General features: G+C 30.4%; 5 protein-coding genes across 7 annotated transcripts; 2 read left to right on the top strand and 3 right to left on the bottom strand.

Moving 5' to 3' along the window:
- Positions 1-706: 706 nt before the first annotated feature.
- On the bottom strand, positions 707-2,306 carry Bm10899 (Uncharacterized protein; the record flags this gene model as incomplete). The annotated part of the gene is made up of 6 exons (XM_001893185.2): positions 707-886; positions 979-1,077; positions 1,205-1,317; positions 1,594-1,635; positions 1,802-2,027; positions 2,244-2,306. The coding sequence occupies 6 exons, from the start codon at positions 2,304-2,306 to the stop codon at positions 707-709; spliced, it is 723 nt and encodes a 240-aa protein (XP_001893220.1).
- Positions 2,307-4,776: 2,470 nt separating this feature from the next.
- Bm2751 (Uncharacterized protein) lies at positions 4,777-6,228 on the top strand (the record flags this gene model as incomplete). Its single annotated transcript, XM_043073359.1, has 5 exons — positions 4,777-4,842; positions 5,124-5,358; positions 5,501-5,721; positions 5,825-5,911; positions 6,097-6,228. The coding sequence occupies 5 exons, from the start codon at positions 4,777-4,779 to the stop codon at positions 6,226-6,228; spliced, it is 741 nt and encodes a 246-aa protein (XP_042929293.1).
- A 555-nt stretch (positions 6,229-6,783) lies between these two features.
- Bma-mttu-1 lies at positions 6,784-8,969 on the bottom strand (the record flags this gene model as incomplete). Of its 2 annotated transcripts, XM_001893183.2 has the most annotated exons (9): positions 6,784-6,870; positions 6,947-7,074; positions 7,158-7,248; positions 7,454-7,633; positions 7,781-7,837; positions 7,933-8,105; positions 8,300-8,484; positions 8,609-8,751; positions 8,862-8,969. In XM_001893183.2, 9 exons carry the CDS (start codon positions 8,967-8,969, stop codon positions 6,784-6,786), a joined length of 1,152 nt encoding a protein of 383 aa, XP_001893218.1. The 2 variants fall into 2 exon arrangements, with proteins under 2 accessions (XP_001893218.1, XP_042929292.1); XM_043073358.1 differs by lacking the exon at positions 8,862-8,969 and having other exon boundaries at positions 8,609-8,610.
- Positions 8,970-9,524: 555 nt separating this feature from the next.
- Bm1696 (Uncharacterized protein) lies at positions 9,525-11,974 on the bottom strand (the record flags this gene model as incomplete). Its single annotated transcript, XM_043073357.1, has 9 exons — positions 9,525-9,608; positions 9,670-9,762; positions 9,864-10,013; positions 10,326-10,406; positions 10,491-10,592; positions 10,824-10,947; positions 11,054-11,145; positions 11,310-11,387; positions 11,879-11,974. The coding sequence occupies 9 exons, from the start codon at positions 11,972-11,974 to the stop codon at positions 9,525-9,527; spliced, it is 900 nt and encodes a 299-aa protein (XP_042929291.1).
- A 1,050-nt stretch (positions 11,975-13,024) lies between these two features.
- Positions 13,025-17,651, top strand: Bm10898 (the record flags this gene model as incomplete). Of its 2 annotated transcripts, XM_043073355.1 has the most annotated exons (15): positions 13,025-13,230; positions 13,356-13,612; positions 13,764-13,854; positions 13,976-14,125; positions 14,331-14,424; positions 14,678-14,863; positions 15,032-15,254; positions 15,341-15,513; positions 15,650-15,796; positions 15,924-16,100; positions 16,255-16,422; positions 16,645-16,838; positions 17,063-17,146; positions 17,222-17,380; positions 17,633-17,651. In XM_043073355.1, the coding sequence occupies 15 exons, from the start codon at positions 13,025-13,027 to the stop codon at positions 17,649-17,651; spliced, it is 2,328 nt and encodes a 775-aa protein (XP_042929289.1). The 2 variants fall into 2 exon arrangements, with proteins under 2 accessions (XP_042929289.1, XP_042929290.1); XM_043073356.1 differs by lacking the exon at positions 13,025-13,230 and having other exon boundaries at positions 13,264-13,612.
- Positions 17,652-21,820: the final 4,169 nt, after the last annotated feature.

Here is a 21,820-nt window from a genome sequence, read left to right as displayed (position 1 = left end):
AACCCTCTCATTTAATGCAATAATCTAATGAGAGTGAGGTTGTGGCAATTTATTGGTCATCATCTAGGAGGAGATTCTTAATGATGATCATATTATGCTTTTGGTTGCATTTATTACTTGGATATGACTTATATAACCTATCCTGTAATTTCCGACAGTTCTTTCTCTATCTGCTTTCTGGCAAATTCTGCACTGTTTTAATAGTTTCAAGTGTTTACAACTCGGACTTCTCGATGAATTCTCAGTTACGGAATTTTATGTCAAGTACTTTGGAAACTTTTGTTAAATACTGCAAGTTATTCATGTTGGTACTTTTGTTCAGCTTATGATGCTTGGTATGTTGTTCCACATGTATTTTATAACATTTGCTGTCTTAATGCTTGAAAATGTTTCACTGCAAGGGAAGTTAAGAGCACAATACTCAGCCACTTTCTCCTTTTCTAATCTCTCTTCTTCTCACGTTTCTATTTTTTACATTTCATGTTTTATCTTCTCTACAGGCTGGAGTTTCATGTGAAATATTTATTCACCAAATTTGCAAAAATTTTGACATTTGATGGATTTCCTCCGTAAATTTTCGAATTTGTTGTTCATGTTCTAAAAATGTTTTGGAACTTGCAAATAAATCTTGTCTGAGGTTCAAAAAACATATAAAATTACATAAAATTACGAAGGAATAACTGTGCGATTAGTAAAGTGTTTTGCATTAAAATGAATGCATAGATCTCATCGGTGCACAACAGAAGCACTGTGGTATATCGTTTGATGACGATGTTACACTACCACCAATTGGTATCAAGCCAGGAAGTATTGCTGGGTTAATTGCATTTTGCATCTTAATGCTTGGTTTGGTGGGATTTGTTGCAGGAGTAACAGTTGATGTGGCCTAAAATTAAGTGAACTATAAATGGAATAAACATTAAGTTCATATTTGATTCATTACATAATTTTGATTTTAGAAGTGTTTCTGGAACTAACTCTTTTTTTTCGAAGAAATGATGTATGGGAAAATTTTGGCTGTATCTGTATGGGTGGCTTGTTCGGATCAAATGCAAACATTATACCGCTTACTTCATCCTAAAATTATACGTCATTCAGGATGGATTTCATATTGGACAAAAATTACACGATAAGAGTTAACTTTCAAGCAATAAAAAATTACAAAATTATCATTTCGTTTGTAATTCAAGTATTAAAAACAAACAATTGAGGTAGTGTAATGTCGTGCGGCAATCTTGCAACAAGTATTGCAAGAATTCTCATTAGCTGTTGCAGTAAATCGACAAAATTCTCGCATTAATTTATTTGATGAATCTCCTGTAGAAAGAATTGAGTAGTTTTTTAAATTGTAATAAAGACGAGAAATGTTCGAATTTTTCATTATCTTTTTAATCATCAAATTTTGAACAATATGTCTTTTGTTCTTAATATAATATGATAATTGTTGTTTCATCAGAAAATATTTTGATAAAACTACAAGTATGACTTATTCTTATTGAGAAATATCTCAAATTATTATCCATTTCGTAAATTTATTGGAAAATTTTGCTATTAAAATAATAGAATAAACAAAACAAAAAAATTGCTTTATACCTGTTCCTAATGCAAATGATCCATGTGCTGAGCAATAAAATTCTGAAAATTTTAAAAAATTAGAAATTCTTAATATATTATAATTAAAATTTATCTTTTACTTATAACGATAACTTTTTCATAAAATTGAAATTATTCATCGGAGTTTATTTCTCTATAAATTTATTGAATAATAATGATTAATGGGTAAATTTGAAATGAAACTTACGATCAAGTGCAAGTGGTACTGTATTACTGCATGATGCCGGTGGATAACAGGATGTATAGGATGGATAGTAACCTGATGAACCATAACTGTACGGATAGATGAATGGTGATACTTCACCGTACAGCGGTGATATTGGTTGTAGCTGTGGTTGTGGTTGTTGTAGTAGTGGTGGTGGATACCAATGTCCTTCACCAGTTTCATTCTTCACTCTACTTGATATATTTTGCTAAGAGAAAAAAAAGACGAAAAAATGCATTTGTATAAAATATATTTTCAAATCAGAAATTTTGAATGCTAAAAAATGAAACATTTTTTCAATAAAATGGAAAAATAAACTAAGCTAATATACAAATTAGAATATGTTAAAATTAAAAAAAAATTTTTTTGCTTTTCATCTTTTCCTTTTTTTTTTTTGATTTTAATTATCTTTAATAAAACAAACCTTTGGTGATGCAGTTGAATGAACAATTCCTAAAATTGAGAACAAAGCAAGCAGCAACAACATTTTGTTGACTTTCTGAAACGTTTTTTTTTTTTCGTTTTTTAAGACACGAAATAAACAATGATGAAAAATTCAACTATTTATTACTTTTAAAATCAATGGGCGGGTTTATTGCATAATCTATTATATATTCTATATGCTATTATTAGAAAAAAAAAATTTTTTTTTTTTTTGAAAACTTTATAGTGTAGTTTAGAATTTGTAAAATCATAACAATTTTTGATAAAAATATTCGGAATGAATAAAATTTTGTTTCTAATCGTCAGCATTTATAGTATACTTTAAAAAATACAAATAATTTTTTTGTAATTTCAGGTTACTAATTTTTAACATTCTCAAATGTCATTAACATTCACAATTTTTGCTTTTCTTGAAGATTAAAGTTACTTTTAATATAATTTCTGAAAATATAATTTACTCAGCAATTTTAAATTAATTTCTATTTGATAAAGAATAATGCGGAACGAATAAGATGTTAAGAAGAAATATTATAATGTTTTAATGTTTAATCTTTTTTTTTCTTAATGTGTTTAGTCCGTCGTTTTTTTTTTTTTTTTTTTGATATTTTCTTATAAATGATTTGAATATATCAAAAAAACAAGTTAACATTTCATAAAATGTTATCTCATACCAATACAAAAATGTTTGGTTAAAAAATTGAACAAAAAAAATAATTTTAAATTCAAAAAAAAATAATAATTTAAAATTTTAAGTTATAATTTTTCTACTTTTTTCTGCAAAAATGAAATGTAAATAAATTGTAAACTTTTTTTTGGAATAATTTTTTTTCATCTCTTTTTTTCTTTCTCTTTCATTTTTGCACTTTTTTATTTGGGAAAATAGAAGTACTCGGAATTGATACATTCTGTGATTACATTTGAAACAAACTCATAGAATCATGCAGACTTTCACAATTCACATAATTTTTTTTTTTATGAAATGCATAAGAATATATTAAATTTTCATTTGATTGATCATCAGTTAACTATATCAAAATGTTTTCTATTAAAATAATAATATTATAAATAATATCTATTAAAATAATATTAATATTTTTTATCAATATTTTGTGATTTTTTATTAATAACAATAATATTTTCAATTTATCTATTAAAATAATACAAATATTACAAATAATATTTATTAAAATCAATTGAACCCAATCGTTGAAATATTGTTGTTAGCCGAAGATATGAAGATAAGAAAATGAGAAAAAAAAAAAGCAAATATTTAAAAAAAACCAACAAAATAATTTTATTGTAGCGTTTAGAAACTGTGATTTTCTCGTCCGATATGATTTCAATGGGAAAAACCGAAAAAGAAGGAAATGAAAAAAAAAAAGGAGAAAAAAAATTGACGAAGATTTTCACAAGTTATCAAAGAATGAGATTGTAAATGATAATAGATTATATTCAAATATCTCATGATGAGTCATTACGGGAAATAAGAATTATAAATTACTGTGTTTATACTACTTTTCTTTATTAACATCCATTTCCGTAAAATTTTTGAAAGTTTTAACTAATAAAAGTTCAGCATATTATTCACATTGCACTAAAAATTTGACAAAAGTATACTATAAAGTAAATAAAATTAATTAACCTTTCACTTTCTATCTCAACACTTGAAAATAAATGCCTTCAAAATTCGCAAATTTTCAAATAATCTTTATAAAATGATAACTTATCCAAGATAAGTTATTCGTAATACTTGTGTTATCAATGAAATAAATGGATTGATAAAAGAGTTGATACGTGGTTATCTCTTGCATTGACAAAATCAACATCAAAATACCTTTATCATTGCTGATATAAACATTATTGAATCGAAAACATAATAATGTAATAATCATTCATTTGCTTATTATCATAACAATTAGCACGGTTGCATCCATTATTACTGTATTGATATTACCACATTTGCGTGACTGGAAATTCACATCTAATATATTTGCTTATGTTTGTTTCAAAACTAACCTTTTTGAATTTTGAAATTAATTATTATATCATTCCATATGATTGTTTTTTCAATTTTTTTTCCTTTTCTCACACATATAAACAAATTATGTACTAAATATTAAATAATTTGATTGAATGTTGTTGTTATGTATCATTTATAATGATTTAATGATATATAGTGAAATCGGAAATCAGAAAAGTGATGTTTATTGATAAGATACTATCCATTCATCAAAATTATGCTTTTTTTACTATACCATACTACTTGTTTAAGGTTAGGTATAATAAATCTGATGTTATGAAATTGAGAACGTTAAGTTAAATTTCGATTTAACAATATATATATGTAATATAATAAGTAAGAAAGTCAAAACTTATTGAACTGAAGAAAAAAAATATTTTTGGAAAAAATTTAAAAGGCTCCGCCCTAAATATTATTATTTTCGTATATAAAAATTAGCTGTGCTTTTTACAATCACTTTTTTTTTGCAATTTCAACAATACATCTCAAACAAATGCACTCGATTTGGAGCACTACAATTACTGTACTCTTCTTATTTGCTATTGTAGAAAGATCTAATGTAAGTTAACAAATTAATATTTTTAAAAAATTTAGTTAGTAAAGTTTGTAGTATTATCATTTATTAGATTTACAGATCTGTTGTAATTTTTTCTATGAAGTTTCAAAAAATTTCAAACAAATCCTAACAATTTTGCCGGTTCTTTCTTTCCTTTTCTTTTCTTTTTTTTTTTTTTTTTTTTAAAGATTAATAACAAAAAATATAGGGAATTTATTTAGAATCTTTTAAAATAATTTGAGTAGAAATTTTCTTAAAACATTTAACATTATCATATTTTACAGGCAGCGTTGAAAAATCAAACTGGTGAAGGTCGTTATTATTGGGGACAGCCGTATGGTTTACCACAATGGCAAGCACAACAAGGCTGGGTACCACAACAAAATTGGATGCAACCACAAGGTGGAATTACATCACAGGGATGGGCACTACCACAAGGTGGAATGCCAATGACAGGTTGGGTACCATCATCAATGCAACCAACTCCACCACCATTTTTGTGGACTCTTTTTGACGACAGTAAGTGTAAATTTTCAACTTTTGAAAAATTTGAATTGATTATGAGTTTAGTTCATTGCTTATAATTGTAACAATGCAATTTGAAGAAAAAATTAAAGCCTTCTAAGCAACTTTTTTTTTTTTAATTATGAAAAGAATTTAGGGAATGTCTGTACATTGGATGCATCAATATTAGTTGTTTTGGAAAACGATGGATCAACTGCGCCAGGAGGAATGGATATTAATGCACAGTTGCTATCTGCGTATTACGGTGGTGATTTATCCTCAAATGCAGTAAGGATGCCATGTTCCAGTATAGCAACTACATCTGCGCAAGCATGCACAGCTTGCTGCAAAATGGCATGCAAGCATTATACCATAAGCGTGGCAAGCTTTTATGCATTCTTTAATACTGTTAAAAGAGTTGAAAAAAATTAGGTGGAATTAATGGTTATGTAACTGAAAAGTAGGTAATCGAACACTTCAGGAAGATGTTCATGGATTTTTAATTAATTCGACAAGACTCCTTGCTGGTCAATTCCCAGATATTGCATTACCAACATTTCAACGAATGGTTAGTTTTACCTCTATATTATTAATTCAAACATATCATTAATTTATGGAAAAAAAGGATAAAAATCCCCATGAGAAAAAAAAAAGTTGAGACATTCTTTAATACTGTTGAAAAAAATTAGGTGGAATTATACTGTAATCCGGGAAATTCTGCTAAAACTTTATCACCAAGAGAGAATGCTTTAGAAACGACAGGGATCGATACCACCACAAACATTACCACCACTGCCTCCAGTTTCTTGTGTGTGTTGTGGACCACGACGTTTCTTCACTAATTGGTCTCCTTCTGCACCTAACTCACCACCACAACCAATGTGACAAAAGCCATTAACTAATTAATTAATCAATGCCTACTTTAACCACCTAATTTTTTTATTTTCAATATTACTCATACCACCTTCTCGTTAAACAAAAGAATTTGATAAACATTTTTCATGCATTTCATTGTTGACTAAAAATATGATAGCTCACAAATTTCCCGGACACTATAATTTTGGGAAATCCAAGCCATTCTTGAAAAAGGACTAAATGAGGTTACTACTGATTTTTTGTGTGAGTCGATTACATAGCTATCTCTGATATATATAATATTTTAAAGAAGCGTAGTTTTTTCTGCAATCTTTGAATTTTCTCGGTCCATATTCAACTCATCGTTTTCTAAATCTTGACTGCAAAAAACACAAGTCTTTTTTTTTGGGTGAGTAAGTTTTTCTTCAGAGATAGCTATGTAATCGACTCATTGATGTATACAAATTGATGTATACTCATAAAACACTAGAAATGTAAGTTGCATGGAAACAAATTAAAAACTAAATCACTTTTTATATATTATTTTATAAAGAGTACCATAATTTGAGACAATAATCAAATCTACTAGTTTTTTACACCAGCTAGTGTTGTTACAACATATTGTATTTCGCCGCCACCAAGACATTCGCTATCGTTATAAAAAACACAAATCTGAAATTAACATTTTGCTTAGCAACAAACAACACTATAAATTATATATTTTTCATTATGAAATTAAAAATGACACCTGGCCAGGGGCAGCTGCTCGAATTGGATTATATGGTTTAACTTTTAAAAGTCCTTTTTCCAGTCGAGTAAGTTCACAAAGAAGTGCCGGATGTGTCCTTTGGCAACGAAATTCCATTTTTATAACGCCTCAAAAAACAAATTTCAGCTTATCTATCAAAACAATCAATAAGACACTTAAAATTACGGGGAAAAAAAAGTTAGGAACAAACCTGCGTCACCAAAAGGACATTCAGATATCCAAACGGGTTCTTCAACAACAAATTCACGAGCAAACAAAGCTGGATGATGAGATCCTTGACACTATATACTTGGAATTTTAAAAAGCAACAAAATCCTGCTTACAGAAACAAGGAAGGATAAGTCGACAAATCGAAACTTCGTAAAAAATGTCAACTAAAGCTCACCATCAGATAAATTTTCGAGCAACAAACTTTTGCATTAAAACTACGAAACTGTCCTTTTAGATATTCTACAAAAATTGAAATAAACTAGAAAAAAGACGAACCACCCAGAGAGTTTGAGTTTTATCATCAAGACCAGCAGCAAACAAACCAACAGCACTCTGACAATGGTCAGGTACCATTGTAATGCGTTTACCAATTGTATAGTGATGTATACCTTTGTGCTCAAAAATAACTTTACCGGTATCGATGTCCTTCGCTGGTCCAATTACAGGTTCAATGTACTGTAAAACTGCTATATTTATTGATATATACGAAAAAAAAAACCACTTATAAAAGTGGTTTTTTTTTTCCTTTTTTTTTTTTTTTGTTGAATTGTCATTCACAAAAAACATGCCTAATGTACTCTGAACTTCATCACTTCATCTTACCTGACTAATAAAAGCATCGAAACGTTTTCTTTTTCCAATGAAGCAAAGTCCCATGCTCTGAAAAATTTTCATTTGCAGGAGTAAAGTTAAAACCAGGTACTTCCACCTCGTTGATTTGTTGCAAGAAAAAATAGAGATAAAAGAAAACCCACCTCCCGCTTTTCAGCAATTTCATCCATCCCAGCATCAATCGCAATTTGGCGTACTTGTTGTTTTGTCAATGAACCTACTGGAAACATTGATCTTCTCAACTGCGATTGAGTTAAAGTTGACAGGAAAAATGTTTGGTCTTTGATCGGATCCACAGCAGCAAGCAATCGAATCACTAAACAATCACTTGAAGTAAAATGACGCATAACGAAAAAATTACGGATATAGAAACGTTTCATCTAAACCAAAGTCTAGCATTTTCAACTTTATTCATAATTGTGGAAATGAGGATCGTCTATATATTTAAGCATTAACTCAAACTACTAGTGTCTCAAATACAGAAAACATTTACCTAATTTGTTCACTTACATCCGGTTTCTAAACGATTCTCCAGAAAATCACCAAAACTTGTCCTTGCAAAATGGCCCGTTGCAACAGCATCAGCTTGAAGTTCATCAAATGCATATTTATGAAACCGATCGAACTTTATCGTTTTATTGCAAAGCACATCAGATACGACTGTCCTTCCTTTTCGGTAATTATCTAGCAAATACCTAAATGAAATAATCTTCTCTCCAGAATATTGAAAAGCCACTGAAACAGGTCATAAATCTAATTAAATTCATCTTATTTTAATAAAACCTAGAACATCTTATGTTTTAGCTATGTTAAACTCACATAAAAATTTCGTTCCAATATTTGTCTACAAAATTGGTCACATAAAAAGGTATTTGTAAATGATTGCACACTTTTTCCGCATCTTTTTCGTCCACAGATTGTGGGCAGTTGTTTGAATCCTCTTCAGCGCGATCCCAATTTACCTTAAATGCTTAACACTTAACATGCAGTCATTCGTTCTAAACTGAGTATACTTTACAAGCGTATTAGAAAATCTTTCATCTGTGATAGTTAAGCATAGAGTATACCATACCATATGCACACCAATTACATCAAATCCTCGCTTTTTCAACAAATATGCAGAAACCGCACTGTCAACACCACCAGAAATTGCACATACCACTTTTCGGATTTGTTTCATTGTTATCAAATTTATCGTTAAACTTTCATTTGAAGAAACTAGTCTGAAGAAATTGAAAGGTAATGATAGGGACACGGAATACACAGAGTAAAAACAAGCAAAACTAGAAGGATCAATGATCACTTATCAATAACCAGATGAAAAAATGAAGCAAAACAGTTCTGATGATTAGCTTTATGACACTTCTTGCAAGATAATGACATATAGATACCATAATATGGAATAAGTGACAGAATAGTACTGCAAATAAATGACCCTTTCAGTTATGAAGAATTACAAATAACTTCCTCTAATTATGTAACGTTATCCTTTCCAACAATGTTATCATTACTATATTTCCGTACTCATTTACAGACATACTATGACATCCAAAGAAATACAACGTAGCATTGCTGTGAGTCTGACTACGGTGATTGCATTTTGAAACAAAGAACAAATTTTACATCCAATTTTTTATTCAGCAAAGAAACAGCTTATTCGAGAATCAGTCAATATTAAGTACAAAAATTTAATACAGGATGCCTATTCATTACTTATACAATACCTGACTACTAATCATTTCGCTTGTTCCAAACGTCGTATTTCTGTATCGTCCTTAACTGCCTTATCCGGCTCTTTATTTTCATTCACAAGACCAAGCTGAATGAATTATGTAAAACAATTTGATTACAATTTGGCAGGAAAGTAATGCAGGACTTACCTTTTTTAGTTCTTGTGAAAGTCGCACATCGTCTTTTGCCTTTAATTCCTTCATTTTTTCTAATCTTTCCATCCTTTCTTTTTCACCTTCATCCTATAAAGAACGAATATCTCACTGAAATGTGCAGTTAAAGAAAACAAGATAACACACAAAAGAAAAGAAAAGGATTTACTGAAAAATGAAATGCAACTCACCAATAAACCTTCTTCCAAACGAAAATGAAATTCATCCTCAAGCTCCTGCTCCTGTTTTCTTTTCAAACTTTCCAACGATGGCACTCTGCGTTCTTTGTCGAAACCCAACATTATATCGCGAAGCTCATCTATATCTTTCCTTTTTACAACCTAAAAGTAGCAAACTAGGGATACCAAAAATTTTTACATGTATGAACAAAATTTTTTCCAAATTGGTTCTGATTCGAAACTGGATTAGAAACGAATGAAGATGCAAATTCATTATTTCATAGAATTATTTCACAGACAGTTTAACTCATAATATGAATTGTAATATGAATCGTAATAAAACAATTTACAGAAAACTTAATAATTCAATTATTTGAAGTTTAGCTGACCATTACAATAACAATTTAATAATCTAATGAATAAAAATACTACTGTAAGTGAAAGAGTAAAACTGAAAAAAAAAAAAAATGATACATATTGTTGTTCCTTCCGCTCGAATGGTCTAAAATACTGCCAAATTGTGTTAAAAGATTCATTACCAATCCTCTGCATGCCCTAGAATTTACATAAATCATCATTTAAAACCAAATATCAATTGATGAGTATACAGAACAGCTATAAAAAGAAAAAATATCTTACGGGATGTTTTTCTAAACTTTCTAGGATCTGAGGCAGTAAAATATCTCTGCGTTCTTCATTCAATTTTAATACGAAATCTCTGTCACATTGTGTTCGCAGGATCTGCAAACAGTACGAATAAATCTTTAAAATACAAAAATACATATAGAAAATTGGAAGGTAAAACCAAATTAAACGTGAATGTAAGAGTAAAATTATCTTCTTAAACCTTCATGTGATTTAAGCACTTCTTACCAAAACAGTAAGTACTGTGCCACTGCAATCAAAATAAAGAGACAACTCATATCGCTATACATCCTCTATTCGATTAGAAAAACCCAATGATTAACTTACCTCAATAGCTTCTCGAAACATCAATTTTCCCTTGGGTACTTTTTCTGGTGGAGGCTCATAAAATCCAAATTCCCATATTTGGTCATTCCTATGAACCCACTCCGTGTCTTTTGACTGTAATTCTCTACAAAAAAAATATATGAGAATGTAAAAAGTAGCAGAAAACATAAAACCGTACAAATGTTTACTAACAATATCTCCCATATTTTCACTGGAAAAAAAAAAAGTACTTTGTTGTTGTCCAACGACTTTCTGGTTCCGAAGAAGTTACTGTAATTTTGTTCATATTGTCTATTAAAATATTGTTCCTTCTTTTTATTTCCTAAAATAAAAACTCAAAAAAAAAAAAAAAAAGAACATAGTAAATACTGGGATATAAGGAAATCAAGTAAAAACATGCCAAAAAAGCTTTTTAATAATTTTTTCTAATCTTCATTTTTAGATATTTTTCTAAAAAATGCTTTAATTTGTGGTACAAGTTTATACCTGTGTAATTTTTTCGTCGGCTTGGACTTTTTGGAAATATTTCTGCTCCGTCGGATGCCGAGGCGCTCGATGAACGGCCTAAAAATTTGAATCAACTTAATATGCTAAATCAAATAAACGAGATTTCTAATATTTCATCCACACAATACTTCTATTCTCAAAAACCTCACCAAAGTTTTAGTAAAAATTGTTGCTGTTTTTTAAAAGTAAAGACGCATTTAATGTGCAACAGTCTAACAGTGCCTAAGGAACTACCAAAGGCAGGATCAATTTGCGAACAAAAAATTACATATCGATTGCCACATATAAAATTTAATGTGCAACATGAAATATGACTATAGATAAAAAGAAGTTCCAACATCAACAGAAAAAATATAAATAATTAGTAAAAAACGTAAAAATCAGATACTTTAAAGTTAATGATACTTCCAAAATAAATTGAACAATATGATCCACAAATGATGGAGACACATAAACAAGTAAATCAATTACTTCTTCCATTCTCATATATAAAATTATAAACATTTGTTCAAACAATTTAAGAACATTATTAAGTGATGAAAATAAACCTCAGTTTTCTCCATATCTTCAGCATATTTAATTGCTTTTTGCTGATAATTCCGGTTTTTCATCGTGCGTAAAACTGACTTCCAAATCTTCTTCATCTCATACGAAAACAGCACTGTATTTACTGAATCAACTGAATCATTGACATGGAATAAACTCCGACAAATCAGCACATAAGAAATACAGCAAATACCGATCTAGCACAAGATATCGGTAATGCCAGCTGTAAAAAAGTTTTGTTTTGAAATATGTTACCAACAGTGGAAGATTGAAAGAGTTTGCGTTACATAAATGATCACTACGGCAATCAAACAGAATGACTGAAGATGATGTTCAGTGTATCTACATTAGCTAGATAGGTCATAGAAATAACATCGGACACTCCTTCAAAGTTATCGTTAACAAAGCATCAAATGAAAATAAATCATAATGAGCTTGCAAATTTATAAAATTTTTGAAATAGAAATTAAGACAAAGTATGAAATACAGTTACAATGAGGGAAATAGCAAAAGGGAGGAAAATATTATATATAGATTTTCATAAGTTTATATGAGCAATAGCGAATGTGATAGATGATAAAACAATAGATTGAGGAAGTGGTAGGGAAAAATGATTAGTTATATTAATGACTGGAATTATATTCTTATTAAACATATACCCATATGTAGAAGATACTTGCATGTGATGGTATGCATTTTTATAAATGTCTACTTTTAAAATTTTACTCTTTTTACAAAATGTATCCAGAAAATTGTTACTCCAACTGAACCGGAAATCCAATCTTATAGCATTATCTTTCCTCGACAAAGCAGTACTTCGCAAATAGAGATTCGTGTATAAGACGAGACGATAGTATGGAATACGGTGGTGGGCGGAGCTTTGTAAGCGGAGAGATCTATTGATCGCGGCCCAAGGCCTTCGCTCCGACGGTCCGTGGCCCAATCTCATGTCTTCACTTTGCACATAAACAGTTCTTTATTAGGGACGTACGTGAGGTGCGTGTTAAGCGTGACACGTAGTTTACTTTCGTTTTTTTAAAGTTAACTTTGTGTTATTTAAAGCCGTTTCACAACATAATAGAAATAAAAAAGATTTCTGGGAAATTCGAAAACTTAGCAGTTTCAACACATTTAAGGTGGATAGAGTAATGCCGGGAGGGAATAGAAATTTGCGTTCGACGCTACGACGACGTTCGGTTACCGCTGCATTGGAAGAGCCATCGGAAGATGTTGACGTGGGAGGAGGAATAGGTGACAGCGGAGTTCATGAGCTGGTCGATGTTGAGGGTGATGCACCACCTAACTTTCCTCAGGAAACGGCACCAACAACCAGTAAAACTAAACTCTGCAAGCGGCAAGTCATACCTGTCGATTAATTACATTTATTATGTTTTTTTTTTTTTTTTTTTTTGGTAGGGTTCAACTGTTTTTTCTTCTTCTGTTCGAAATTTATTCTTTACGAAACATACTTGGATCTAGAGAGGTCGATGAAGATGAGGATGAAAATCAGCCAGTAATGAAAATCCGTCGTATCACGACGCCAGCATATGCAATTCGACGAATTGATCGGCGTGTTTGGCCGAGCGAAGTACCTCGAAAAAATTATAATTATGGGAAAACCACAGCATATAGCGTAAGAAAGGAGCAAGAATTGGCACCCAATCCAAATAATCCTCATTTCTGTTTTACGGGTCATCAGCGTTTATATCCATATCGGTTTTATCTCGACCTTATCCGTAAGTTGATCGACTGATTGATTTTGTTTTCCGTACTCTATATTTGTAAAGAATAAAAGTGTTTGATTGCTTTTTTGATTTAGTAAATAACAGTGAAAGACTTGGTCAGTAGAAAATTGTACTGCGCTTATTTGCAAAATGCTGTTTTCAGGTAGAGCGAAAAGAGATCCTTCAATCATCAGTTTGGATATGCCAAAATTAAGACCTGTAGGGGGAACAATAATTGTCTATGACTGTCATGGGTTAGGATTTTTACTCACTATCTGAGGCATCATATTTCAAGCATTTTTTTTTTCGAATTTTTTAAATGAAATATTATAAGACTACTTAAAATCGATTTACTTGAAACAAAAGACATTTTAGTATCGACCAAAATCGAGCCCTTCACAATGATGGCTATCGCTGGGGCCGCTCGAAAGGTGTGAAACTGATTCAGAGTGTTGGCAATAGACTTGTACGCACATATCATTTTCTGTATGATCCAAATAATCCGGCTGGAGATCCGAGTTTTAAGTATGTTCATTCATTCTGAAATTTATTTCTGCATCTATTTTCATATTCTCTGTCATCTCATTTGTTTCTGCGTGATGCTCATACGTTTTTGGTGAATACGTTATCTTTTTGCACTTCAAGACATGTTGATCATGAGAAGTTTGATAAAATACCGACATTTTATGAATTTCCTCACCTTTTTCTGCAAAAACAATATTAACTTTAGGAAATACCGTTTTTCGTTGAAAGGTGAAAATTATGGCGTAATGGTCATGCATTATATCGGTGACGAAAAGCATGCGGCGGAAGTTTCAGCTAGAGTAAGAACCATTCTTGAATTTAGCAAATATGCAATGAAGAATACAGATGATTCCACGACTCGTTTACTTACTGAGCATTTGGCAGTAAAGTAGCATTTTTCTTTAAAAAAATTTTCATACTTTCAGAATTGATCATATGGAAATTTGTTATACATTTTCAAAGAAAAAAAATTGGATTAATTTGATCTGGATGTATTTTATTGTTTCCATTTTTTTGCATTTAGCTGAAATTATCAATGATTTTTGTTCTCAGTGCATGCGGAACAATGATCCAATGGCTATGTTAGCATATAGTGAAGCACAACAGGGAGTTGAAGATTTGCATTCGTTAAACTTGTTGCCATTACCTATGTTAAATGAACACTCATCTGAAGAAGAGCGAAACAAATTTCGTCAAACTTTGTTATCCAATATTCAGGGCCTTCAACGGCAGTTATTGGTAATTGAATTTTTTTTATCCTGTAATAAAACTTACTAATGTCCCGAATATTTCTGATCCAAATTTAATTGTTATTTATTCGTTTATTTATTTACTGTTAGTATTTGTGTTTTTTCAATTTATTTAATATAGACATTAATAATATTTTTTATAACATCCATATTGCAGTATGAAAATGAAGAAACTTTTGTGGAAAGAGTTGAATTTGATGACTGTGGTGTGAGTGTAGTTTATTTGTTTTGCTATCCATTGGTGGAACAGTTAATTGCTGTGGCAGGTTATTTGCAACAAGGCACTCCGTTCCGTACCGTTCAGCTTTTTTACCATACTGAACCAGTCACTGTCGATTATCACCTTTCTACGCTTTCGTTCGTACATCCATTTTTTGAAGGTTAGGTTTGGGGATACTAATTATTACTTATTTATATGTTTTTGCTTTCTAGATTTTTTAAAAAAGGTAAGTGATTTCTGTTACAGGTGACCAAGTGTTACCCATAGCTTTCATGATCAGCTCGACTGCATCACCGGACCGTTGTGATGATCATGACAGTTTTTTGTCAACATTATACGATAGATTTAATGAGCTTCTTAATGGGCGTTTTGTGATTATCACCGGCCAGAGCTTGTGTTTCACCCCGGATGCTTTTCCGGTTTGTCTTTTTTTGTTTTTGTGGTTGCTCATTGTTTACTATTTTTTTTCTGAATTTCATGCTATTTATTTTTTAGATTCATTTGATAGAAGTTTAAACTTATTTTTTGTATTTTGTTCAATGATAAAATGTTTAGGTTGCCGAACACATTCGGTGCTGGGATGATTTCAAAAGGGTGAAACTCAGTTATATTGAAACTCTTTTTGGCGGAGCTAATTTGAATGAATATGCCAGTGATATGAATATTTTGATGAGCTGTACTTATGAAAAACTTTTCGATGAGGTAAGTATGTAAAGCGATTTAATTTTACTCGATAAAAGGCACCAAATAGTTTTTTGAAAGAAATACCAGAAAGTAGAATGAATCTTAATTTTGAAAATATGAGAAATCAATTTTTCATATTTTATAGATGTGGGGAAAAATAAGTGCATGCAAACGTTATACTGAACGGCCAGATGTATACAGTTATTTTGATAATGTTTGGAGTGATTTTAAATTTACTAGTTCCATCTGGCATTTGAAGAACTGCGGTGTTCCAGATGCTGACAAGGGTATAACTTGGCGACCGTGTAAAGGTTTAAGTAAGGTAATTGGCATATTTCACTTATATTGATAGGTTTCCTGACTATAGCGTAAACACATGCTAAAGAAATAAAAATTTCTCCTGCTTTTTCAGAAGTTAATAGGATAAAGACATTTGGATTTGTTTAAAATTTTAATATACAGTGCTTTCTTTCCAGCTTGTTTCGCAGCTCTGTGATAGTAACGCTCTGCTTGATACTATTATTATATCACTGTTTTTATTGTCAAATGCATATCGAAGGTTGTTTATTGCTGGACTGCATCAGTCAGGTGCATGGAGATTGAAGAAATGTTACAGGGAGCGTTTTCAGCAGAGTCATTTGAAGGTGTTATATTTATTGGATAAATTTCAAGCTTTAATTTTAATATAAATATGTGATTCTTTATTATATGTATTTCAAGTATCAGCAAATCATCCACTGTTTGTTCTTTTTTCTACATATTTTATGCTTACATTTCAATTCTTAAATTTTTTAAAATTTCTCTGTTTTTAAGTTTTTTTTTTTTTTTAGTTAGGTTTTAAGTTAAATTTCTCCATTTTCTTCCAGTTACCTAAATTACCGTATGCACCAGCCATGGAAAATATTGTGATGACCTCATTCAGTATGTGTCCAAATCGTCCTTACAAGCGGTTGTCGCATGATGGAGTAAATGATGGTTCAACATTGTCGACGTGTCTTGATAATGAGTATCAAAATCATCCTAGTTCTCTGTCTAACCAAATTGACTTACCTTCTACAAGGCAAGCAGGTTTAATTATTGTTAATGGATCTGTTATGTTTTGATCATCTCATAATGCCAAAATATTGTTCAACTTTTTAGTCTGCAAATAATGTTTTAAATGTTTTGAAATATAGCGTTACCGCAAGTAAAATTGAAAGTATTTTTTACAGGAACTAATTGTGTTTACACTTTTAAATACAATTTAGTAAATTGTGATTTTTTGTAACTAACACTTTTTTGCAGTTCTTTATTCTGGGAAGGGCATCCTGAATCAAATTTTGAGTTTATTATCGATGCTGATGATTCGCGCTTACCATATTCTAGAAAGTGAGGATTATTTTTCTTTCGTCCGTAATGATCCACTTGGCTTTTCTAAAATGTTAACTTAAAAACTTTTTTTAGCGCATATGTACGTTTGGTTAGTCCAATGACTTTTGCGGTTCGAGCAAGAGATGGTTCACCACATATTGTAGAGGCCACACATCGTGATGATCTCGATTCATTGCAGTGGTACTGTAGTTGCGGGCTAAGGCAAAGGTGCAGTCATATCGCTAGTGTTATGTTAGTTCTTCAATCCTTCTATTGAATTGTTAATCTATTTGAGGAACAGTTGGGGAACAGACTGAAATTAGTTACTTGAAAAGTGAATGCTGTCTACAAGCAAAGGTTTTCTATAACTAACTTATGATTACCTCACCAGTTCAGTTAAAATTGGGCTGATAGTACTGTAATCGAATAACAATTTTCGTGCAGTATTGATCATTTATCAAATTCTCTTTCTCAAAGTCTAAATTGTATTTTAATTTTCTTCAGCCAGAAGATCAACGATTGAAGAACTCATTCGTGATATGTTGCAAAAGGATACGGAGTTTGTCGAGAATACTGTATTTTTGTTTATCGTAAAGTTGCGGTTTATAGGATTTCATTACACCACTATATCAATTTCTAATGGCAGTTTTTGTTTTGAAATTGCTGTCAGTCGTTGTTGTAGCATTAAATTTGAATTCCATTGGGAGTCCATTCATTTGCAATTAAAATGATTTTCCATTTTCCACTTCGTTTCGAAATTGAATCTGTCGGATTGTTGTGAACCCTATCCTATCCTTCACCCAGTAGTCGAGTAGTCCACGATTACATTTCATAAAACAATGGGAAAACTGAACATTGATTAACAAGTAGTAAATCAATTTGATCTCATGAGGTTGGTGCAAACTTTGTATTTTAAGTACAGTTTGTTGACTTCAAGTTGTGTATGTACAAGGTTGAAAAAAAAAAGAAAAAAGGAAAACGATACGTCGGTCTGAATTGTGTACGTTTAGATTGTTATAGTTACATAAATGAGCATTACGATTAGAAATCCTATCTTCAATGTTGCTGTAAGAAATGGTGTCTCTGTGGTTGGCTGTTTTATCCTTTTATTCCAATCCTACAAATTACTGATTTTCCTTCATTTCTTTGCATTCCATTAGCATGCAACAGGATCACATAATAAAAATGCATTCGTATTTTGCATGTGAAATATCTCTTATGTTTGGTATTTTAGTAATTTTGTTATGCTTTGTAAATTCTCATATGTGCTCACATATTTACTCCGCTTTTGGGCTCGAGCAGTTCTTAAACTACTTTACCTGTAATTTGTTTTGTTTTCTACTAACATGCATAGTTTTTCAATGGAAAGAGTGAGATTGAATGAAGCTCCATTTTCCATTTTCTTTTAACGTAATATTCCTCCAACTTAGTCGATAAGCTAACCATTTGGCAGGAGCAATTTTCGCAAATATTTTGATGAGAAAGAAGGCTGCTGTTATCATTCACCTTTGTTTTTGAACTAATTTTTGAAACTGTTGCAAAAAGCGTGGCGATTTTGATCTCAAACATCCGTAAATTCGGAATTTTTTCTACCTATCGATGTGACCCATCTCTTTCTGGTATCATTGCTCAGGTGTTTGAGTAAACCTTATCGTCATGAACTAATTTTTCTTTTCTGTAAATTCTAACTTCGTATGGGAAAGGGTTCAGCGTCTAATTTCTTCCTCAAATTCATTTTTATTTCATTATCATCAATTTATCCATTTTAAGCCGAAATTCAGTTCTGCCTGAAATATGCTTGGAACGGATAATTGTTAGGGAAACTATGTTGTATGTAATCCCGAACTTCCATTCCTTGTTTAGTATAGATTACAGCTTCCCATGTACTTATCGTCATCAGTTTTTTTTAACGATTTGAAGAAAATGTTATCCGAAAGTTTGTAAATTTTGGATTCCAGTAAGATATTTGAAGTGGGAGCTCGAGTTTTTTACTTTTTATTAATCAATTTATGAAATTAGATGTTTTTTGAACAGTTGTATTTATTGCTCCAGACAAGAAATAATTTTAGAATTATCGCGTCATCAAAGTAGAGCACTCGTCTGGTCATTAACATACCTGGTTTATTTTTTTCATGTTTTCAATTTCAAATCTTTACAACACGTACATTAACCGTCTTAGCGTTTTTAGAAAGTTGAATATGTTCGAATGTTGTTAACGTTATGTTCTGAACCATTTGCGCCTAATGAAGTTTCTACAATCACTGTAAATTTCCCGAAATTGTTATGCGAAGCATCAAACTTAAATTTGGAAAATTTGCTTTAATATTTATAATTTTGTAATGCAAAGAAAATATGAAAACGGAAATTTCGAAACTTGTAACTGTTGAATACAACTGGTGAATCTCAATCTGATGTTAATATAATTGTTGAACTATTTGATGCAATTACATTCTATAACAAGATTGAACTACGTTAAAATCTTCCGGTAATAAAAGATTAAATTTCTCATAGCCACCGACTCATCAGCAGTTATTATGAATTCATATTGCCTATAATTTGGTACATACCATAAGAACTAAAATGTAATTTAAGGAAGCCTAACGATATGAAAAATACAATAGTATAAAATTTTTGGAAATGCTTCAGTGATTGCTGATCAATGTGAGATGACAATGCAGTGCTTATGAAATGAAAAATGGAAGCTTGGGATAGGAGAACAACCTCAAAGGTTAAGCCATATATTTTTGGTTTCATTTCTACTACATGTAACGATGCACATTTGACAGACTAGTCCTTGTACCACAAAAGCAAATTCTTCATATTTGACCGTTCACATGTATCCTCTATTTTATCCGCTCCTCTTCACTCAACCACCTTTTATAGTTTTTCTTTATTGCTTTATTGGTGTTTCTTTTATTTGGTAGTTGTCCGGTATTTGTTCCAGTAGAAGTCCTTTATGGACTTACCGGTTCCGGTTTACAAGACTTGTTGCAAATCATTTGTATTTGCTATATTATGTACATCCTCACAAATCATCAAAACTATAGGACAAAAATAATATTTTTGTTCTTCCAAGTATTTACACAACACCATAACAATATCAATTATTTCAGTTAATATTGTTATTAGCTACCGTTTCATCCTTTCCAGTTGAACTTTTACAGTAAGCAATATAATATTATGCTTTCTTCAGTTATTGTGTAAAAGCAAAAAATTTTTTCTGCCCTAACCTTTTTAACTATTTCTGAAAAAAATCTGATCTTGAAATAAATCAATTTGGATAATATTTGAAACTATTACATAATTTTGATACATATCTTGAATACACTCTGAAATTGTTGTATGTTCTTAAATTTACAATGTATCATTTCATCAATTATTTTTTTCTAGCATTAATTGGAAGTAATATATTAACAGTTGTCTCATATATCTCTTAGATTTAATTGATAAAAATGATAAATATTTGCTTTTTATGCCAAACTGTATACAGTTGATACGGTTGAGAAATCTGATACAAAAAAGCAAATACTTTCATTTAGCTGCTAAAGCATAAATGTTATTTTTTTTTTTTTTTTTTTTTGATGGAAATTTTACATTCAGTTGCTGATAAACAAACTTAAATTCTTTCTGTTTTAATTAAAAACAAGTTAAGGACTGATCCCAAATTAATTATTGCGTAATTAATTTAAACTGTAGGAAATGAATTCTAGTGACAATACTATATGCTATAAATAAAAATCGATCATTAATTAATCTGTTTAGATGAAAAAATTGCAATTCTAGTATCTTTAAATTTAATACGCATGTGTGCAACATAATTTAACAAAGTTTAAAATCGTAATTTTATAGACAAAATTTAAAACATTAAACAATTATATAAGCCTGAAACCAAAGCGAATCATAAAACGATTTCAGTATTTTAATTAACAAATTTCACTTTCATGTTGATAATTTGACCAATCATCAAAACAATAGTAATTCAAATAAGAAAGGAAAATAGATAGATAAAATTGTGTCAACAAACGAGAAGTAATGATGCGCACTTCTTCTTTAATTACATTTAATTACGTACTTCTCGTTTAATTAATTGCATTAACATTTAGAAGGATAAAAGCAACAAAATGTTATATAACCAAAACGATTATGACAAAACTGTACTAAAATAATCCAACAAAAAACTTTTTCTTACTTTCAAAATTTGAAATCCATTTATCAGATACAACAAACTATTATTTATGAATTTTTCTCTAGATAATTCCTTTAGATTTGATATTTGATTTCTCTCTTTCTCTCTTTTCCACTCTCTCCTTTTTCTGTTTGCGTACAAAGTGATAAATAAAGAAGATTGTATCACTTTTATTTTGAAGACAATGAATGAAGTGGAACTCCTAAATTAACTGAATTACATGAATTTTGAAAAACTGAATTTTAACATTGTTCCATAATGAATTGATTCACTTCAATGAAATGATTATAACACTGTACTTGACTTTCCTTTTCATTATTATTTATAGTGTGATTCTTGTGATATTAAAACATTTCGAAATTCATTTAATCAAAAATAAATTAATTTCATGAACGGAGAGTCTCCTGATGCTTCTTTTTTAGAAAAAAATAAATAAATAAATAAAAAACGAATTAGGTAATTTAAATGATTTACTATACAGAAATAAATTAATGTTTAATTCAAAC

Source organism: Brugia malayi (assembly GCF_000002995.4).
Source record: "Brugia malayi strain FR3 genome assembly, contig: Bm_v4_ChrX_scaffold_001, whole genome shotgun sequence".
NCBI lineage: Eukaryota > Metazoa > Nematoda > Chromadorea > Rhabditida > Onchocercidae > Brugia > Brugia malayi.
The sequence above is the reverse complement of the archived record's forward strand: the minus strand, read 5'-3'. Positions and strand labels throughout refer to the sequence as shown.